The sequence below is a fragment of the Argentina silus genome (assembly GCF_951799395.1).
Source record: "Argentina silus genome assembly, chromosome: 16".
NCBI classification, from domain to species: Eukaryota; Metazoa; Chordata; class Actinopteri; order Argentiniformes; family Argentinidae; genus Argentina; species Argentina silus.
In genome coordinates this window covers 1,831,585-1,837,721 of record NC_139670.1, presented here as the reverse complement: position 1 = coordinate 1,837,721, position 6,137 = coordinate 1,831,585, and the positions used below count along the sequence as shown (strand labels likewise).

At 45.1% G+C, this 6,137-nt stretch overlaps 1 protein-coding gene across 1 annotated transcript; it reads left to right on the top strand.

The window, feature by feature from the left end:
• Positions 1–867: 867 nt before the first annotated feature.
• Positions 868–5,738, top strand: tvp23b (trans-golgi network vesicle protein 23 homolog B). Its single transcript, XM_083687806.1, has 7 exons — positions 868–906; positions 2,465–2,541; positions 3,168–3,312; positions 3,758–3,847; positions 4,509–4,634; positions 5,035–5,163; positions 5,319–5,738. The coding sequence occupies exons 1-7, from the start codon at positions 895–897 to the stop codon at positions 5,343–5,345; spliced, it is 606 nt and encodes a 201-aa protein (XP_083543932.1). The 5' UTR covers positions 868–894; the 3' UTR covers positions 5,346–5,738.
• The last annotated feature ends 399 nt before the right edge of the window (positions 5,739–6,137 follow it).

Here is a 6,137-nt window from a genome sequence, read left to right as displayed (position 1 = left end):
CTGTACTAACCCTAACCCTAACCCTAGAGACCTCTTCACCCCCACTACCCTCCCTGTACTAACCCTAACCCTAACCCTAGAGACCTCTTCACCCCCACTACCCTCCCTGTACTAACCCTAACCCTAACCCTAGAGACCTCTTCACCCCCACTACCCTCCCTGTACTAACCCTAACCCTAGAGACCTCTTCACCCCCACTACCCTCCCTGTACTAACCCTAACCCTAACCCTAGAGACCTCTTCACCCCCACTACCCTCCCTGTACTAACCCTAACCCTAACCCTAGAGACCTCTTCACCCCCACTACCCTCCCTGTACTAACCCTAACCCTAGAGACCTCTTCACCCCCACTACCCTCCCTGTACTAACCCTAACCCTAGAGACCTCTTCACCCCCACTACCCTCCCTGTACTAACCCTAACCCTAGAGACCTCTTCACCCCCACTACCCTCCCTGTACTAACCCTAACCCTAGAGACCTCTTCACCCCCACTACCCTCCCTGTACTAACCCTAACCCTAGAGACCTCTTCACCCCCACTACCCTCCTGTACAAGTTCTCTCCTGTTATTATTATTATTATTTTTTAAATGGTCCGAGCATTGGATAGATGGATAGATGATTCACTTACTTAAACAAATGTATTTGTTGTAAGTCGCTTTGGGTAAAGGCGTCTGCTAAATGCCATAAATGTAAATGTTAATTACTTACAACTAGTTTATTAATGTTTATTCATTCATATATTGTAAATACTTAAAATGGTTTGCAACTCATGTAATGAATCAATTGACTATAAATCAATCGAATAAAACATAGAAACGTAAACCTTCCAGGCAGAAGTTAGCCGCCTCGCTACGTCACCAGGAAGTGTGGTCCGACCGTCCTCAGTTTCCACAATGATGAGGCTGGTAAGTCGCCAACTGTGCTGTTATTGTGTTGTCGTTTAATCTCCTAAAATGTCGTATAAAATGCCTAGTTTGATTTGCTGTCATTATGACCACGGCATCGAGAAATGACATTATATTGTTCATAACCTGTAGCTACACTGGTTAAAACCCCACCAGCTAGCTGCCATGCTAGCTAGCTAATTGTTTACAAGTTGGACAGCCTGTCAACCCCATTTTAGGTTCATAACCCTCGTTTTACGAACACTAACACACAGTAGGTAAGTTAAGTTAAGTTAAGTTAAGTTAGTTTAGTGGCCATCTCTCGTGGGTACCTTGCGTGCTCCTCTATTCGTAGCTAAGAGGAGCTAGCTGTCCCGGATGACAGAACTAGCTGCTAGCTGCTAGCGTTGTTGGCCAGTAGCCCCATTTACATTTACAGCATTTAGCAGACGCCTTTATCCAAAGCGACTTACAACAAATACATGTGTTTAAGTTAGTGAATCATCTATCCATCAGTCATCATAAGATAAAGAAATCAATGCTCAGACCATTTAAAAAAAAAAAAAAAAATTATTAACAGGAGAGAACTTGTACAGGGGGGTAGTGGGGGTGAAGAGGTCTCTAGGGTTGGGGTTAGGGTTAGTACAGGGGGGTTAGGGTTAGGGTTAGTACAGGGGGGTAGTGGGGGTGAAGAGGTCTCTAGGGTTAGGGTTAGTACAGGGAGGGTAGTGGGGGTGAAGAGGTCTCTAGGGTTAGGGTTAGTACAGGGAGGGTAGTGGGGGTGAAGAGGTCTCTAGGGTTAGGGTTAGTACAGGGAGGGTAGTGGGGGTGAAGAGGTCTCTAGGGTTGGGGTTAGTACAGGGAGGGTAGTGGGGGTGAAGAGGTCTCTAGGGTTAGGGTTAGGGTTAGTACAGGGAGGGTAGTGGGGGTGAAGAGGTCTCTAGGGTTAGGGTTAGTACAGGGAGGGTAGTGGGGGTGAAGAGGTCTCTAGGGTTAGGGTTAGGGTTAGTACAGGGAGGCTAGTCGGGGTGAAGAGGTCTCATGGGTTGGGGTTAGGGTTAGTACAGGGGGGATAGTGGGGGTGAAGAGGTCTCTAGGGTTGGGGTTAGGGTTAGTACAGGGGGGGTAGTGGGGGTGAAGAGGTCTCAAGGGTTAGGGTTAGGGTTAGTACAGGGGGGTAGTGGGGGTGAAGAGGTCTCAAGGGTTGGGGTTAGGGTTAGTACAGGGAGGGTAGTGGGGGTGAAGAGGTCTCTAGGGTTAGGGTTAGTACAGGGAGGGTAGTGGGGGTGAAGAGGTCTCTAGGGTTAGGGTTAGGGTTAGTACAGGGAGGCTAGTCGGGGTGAAGAGGTCTCATGGGTTGGGGTTAGGGTTAGTACAGGGAGGGTAGTGGGGGTGAAGAGGTCTTAGGAAGGACTGTTAAGGTGTAGCCTGAAGAGATGGGTTTTCAATCTACGGCGGAAGATCGGCTCCTGTTGCATGATACACATACATTGCATCGTCCCAGCAGGGAAGTCTGGTGGCTTCGTAACTTGCTATAACTTGACATTATTTAATGTGCTCTCTTCCTTATGCTTCCTAGGATTCCAACGATGATGATGTGTCCTTGTTTGATGCGGAGGAGGACACAAGCAGAAAGTCAAAGAAGACTAAAATCAAGTAGGTTTGACCAGCATACCTTCTGAATATGGCTCTTGCTCCCTTTGCCCTGATTATGAGAAACTGACACAGGGCCATTTAGGCTCCTGTATTTGTTGAAAGAGAGACATTGTATGTGTCCTGGGGCGGTCCAGTGGTCTAGCACTTTGACCTACAGTGCACAGGCATGCCCATGTCGGCATGGGATTTGAATCCAGCCGATGCCCTGCTGACATGCCCTCTCCTCCTCTCTCTCCCGTCTTTCTTCTCTCTCTCTCCTGTCTTTCTTCTCTCTCTCTCATCTTTCTTCTCTCTCTCTCTCTCTCTCCCATCTTTCTTCTCTCTCTCTCTCTCTCTCCCGTCTTTCTTCTCTCTCTCTCCCATCTTTCTTCTCTCTCTCTCCCATCTTTCTTCTCTCTCTCTCTCTCTCCTGTCTTTCTCCTCTCTCTGTCCCGTCTTTCTCCTCCCTCTCTCACTCCTGTCTTTCTCCTCCCTCTCTCTCTCCCCTGTCTTTCTCCTCCTCTTCCTCTCTCCCCTGTCTTTCTCCTCCATCTCTATCCAATAAAAACTGAAAAATACGACATTCCAAATAATAACCTGAAACAAAAGAAAGACATGATGATGGTGCTGATGTGATGTTTCCCCAGGCATCCCTTGGCCTCCTTCTTCCACCTGTTCTTCAGGGTGAGCGCCGTCCTCGTCTACCTGCTCTGTGAGCTGCTGAGCAGCAGCTTCATCACCTGCATGGTCACCATCATCCTCCTGCTGTCATGTGACTTCTGGACCGTCAAGGTAGGTGCCTCGTAAAGAGACAAAGCGAGTGTGAATGTTGACAACCGTCTGTGCCTGTGTGCTTGGACTACATAATGTTGACATTTATATTTGCGTTTGGCAAACACGTTAATCCAAAGCGACTTACAATAAGTACACATGTCTGAGTAGGTAAATCGACTGTAAAACAGTCATCGGCAGTGTTTTTTAATTTAATTTTTTTGTATTCCAAGTTCCGGCAATGTAGAATCAGAATTATTTTATTTGGCCAAGTATATTTGCACATACAGGAAATTGACTTGGTGAGGTTGTTAGGGTGTTAGGGGGTGGGTATCTATTATCTCAGAACTAACTATATGACTATGGTGGGTATCTATTATCTCAGAACTAACTATATGACTATGGTGGGTATCTATTATCTCAAAACTAACTATATGACTGTATTCATTCCACATCGATGTTCCAGAACATCACTGGCCGGCTGATGGTTGGCTTGAGATGGTGGAACCAGGTGGATGACGATGGGAAAAGCAACTGGGTGTTTGAGTCCAGAAAGGTCGGTCCCACGTCAACCATCAGCTAGTAACCACCTCTAATGCATTTCTGCTCTCTCTCTCTTTTTCTTATTTTTTTAAAAAATATGTTTTTAGGGCATTTCTGCTTTATTGGGATAGAGACAGTAGAGATTGACAGGAAGGATGGGTGAGAGAGAGGAGGGATGACATGCAGGACATGTCGATGGCCGGAATCGAACCAGGGACCTTGCGGTGATATGGTATGCGCCTTAGTGTGCTACACCACTGAGTGCCATTTCTGCTCTCTCTTGATACTAGGGACAGTGTATGCTAGTGGATGGACTCAAATCGTTGCAATGTTCCGTGATGTAATTTACATCGCTTGATTGGCTGTTTGAGAGAAGCTGTGAATCCTCAGCAACCTGCCCAGTGGTGAACATGTTGTGTGAAGTACAGTAGACCAACATACAGCACTATAGCAGGTATCAAAGCTGCGTGGTGGAAAACCTTGTTAGTGCATCTAGGTGAAGTTATGGGTGGTGGCGCTGATTTTTTAATTTCCTGCTTTTGACAAGCCATAAATTCTCACTTAAAACAGTAGTTGATCATTAATACTACTTTGTATTGCCAAATGCTTTAGACAACCAGCTACATTGCATAAAGAGATGTCAACTGGTGTCAGGACATGCTTTCTTTCCTCAGGGGACAACAAAGCAGCTGGCTTCAGACTCTGAGTCCCGGATCTTCTGGCTTGGACTGATTGTGTGTCCCATAATCTGGGTCATCTTCTTCTTCAGCACCCTCTTCTCCTTCAAGATCAAGTGGCTGGTAGGTTCTTTGGCTTTACCGCTACGTGCCTTTTCACTTTGAGAAGATTGCTCCGATGTCAGACATACATTCTGGCCAAATTTCATAAGTCTGTCCTTGATTCCTCACGTCATATGTCCTCGCCTCCGTCCGAATTATGTAATTGGAGGAGAAGGTCCAATGGAGAGGACCCTCAGACCTTCTCCTCCAATGGAGAGGACCCTCAGACCTTCTCCTCCAATGGAGAGGACCCTCCTTTGTTAGTCACTAATGTAAAGAGAGAAAGTTCTGGATTTTTTATTTGTATTGTACAGTGTAAAACAGTGAGTATTGAGAAGGAGGCGATGATGGAGGACAAGGGTAAGGAATCAAGGAAAGACTTTTGAGATTCACCCTGTCCTGGTCCGTCTCCTCTCCGCAGGCTGTGGTGATCATGGGAGTGGTGCTTCAGGGAGCCAACCTGTATGGGTATGTGAGGTGTAAAGTGGGCAGTAAAACCAGCCTGAAGAGTATGGCGACTAATTACTTCGGACGTCAGTTTCTGAAACAGGTAACTGGCGTCATAATGACGACATGACACAACTGTATAAATAAATAATAAATGTTCCTGATTGTTTGATATAATTGTTGCACCAGTATCCAATATTTTTTATTATTGTTGTTATTATTATTATTATTTTTAATGTGTTGTTTTCTTTCTGACAGGCAATGGCTAAAGAAGGGGAATCATAGAGAAGAAGGACTCCAGGATTTTAACAACGTGTTTTTGCATTATTCTGAATGCCACAATGTAAACATGCTTTTACTAGCAGATTAACACTGAATAGACATCTTTCGGGACATTGCATACCTTTTTAGGACTTTCGAATTTAAGACTTTGCAATTTTGATACCATTTGAGGGAAATGTGGTCTCCGGATACATTTGCTCTCCCTGTACATTTCCTCAACCCACTCCTGAACTCTTGTTTGTTGCCTTCCATTGCTTTAAACTTTATACACTGATGTAATCTGAGAGAATGGTGGATGTTTAGAAGTTGAGGTGACCCTGTCCATTTGTAAATATTTATTTATGTAGAGAAATTATGTGAAACATGTTTTTGTGCAAATACATTTATAACATTTTTCCCAAACAGTGTGGTGTTCATGTTAATGCCTTTGGAGTGACTGCAATGTAACCGATAATCATTCCACTTCACCACACCCTACAATCTTTTTTCGGAAAGATTTTTCCTGGAACATTTTACATTTAGCAGACGCCCAAAACGACTTAGTAAGTGAATCATCTGTCAACATAAGAAAAAGTAATCTATGCTAGGACCACGGACCATTGGCAGTCACAATGCTAGAAGAAGGAAGAATTACTTTAATTTATTTATTTACGGTAGAGAAACTGTACAGGGGCGTAGTGGGGGTGAAGAGGTCTTTAGGAGGGACAGTTAAGATGTAGCCTGAAGAGATGGGTCTTCAATCTACAGCAGAAGATAGGCAGTGACTCTGCAGTCCTGACAGCAGTGGGAAGCTCC

Coding starts and splice junctions, on each gene's coding strand:
- tvp23b (XM_083687806.1), top strand. Junction 3,313..3,757: donor GTGACTTCTGGACCGTCAAG/GTAGGTGCCTCG, acceptor TCGATGTTCCAG/AACATCACTGGCCGGCTGAT. Junction 4,635..5,034: donor CCTTCAAGATCAAGTGGCTG/GTAGGTTCTTTG, acceptor TCCTCTCCGCAG/GCTGTGGTGATCATGGGAGT.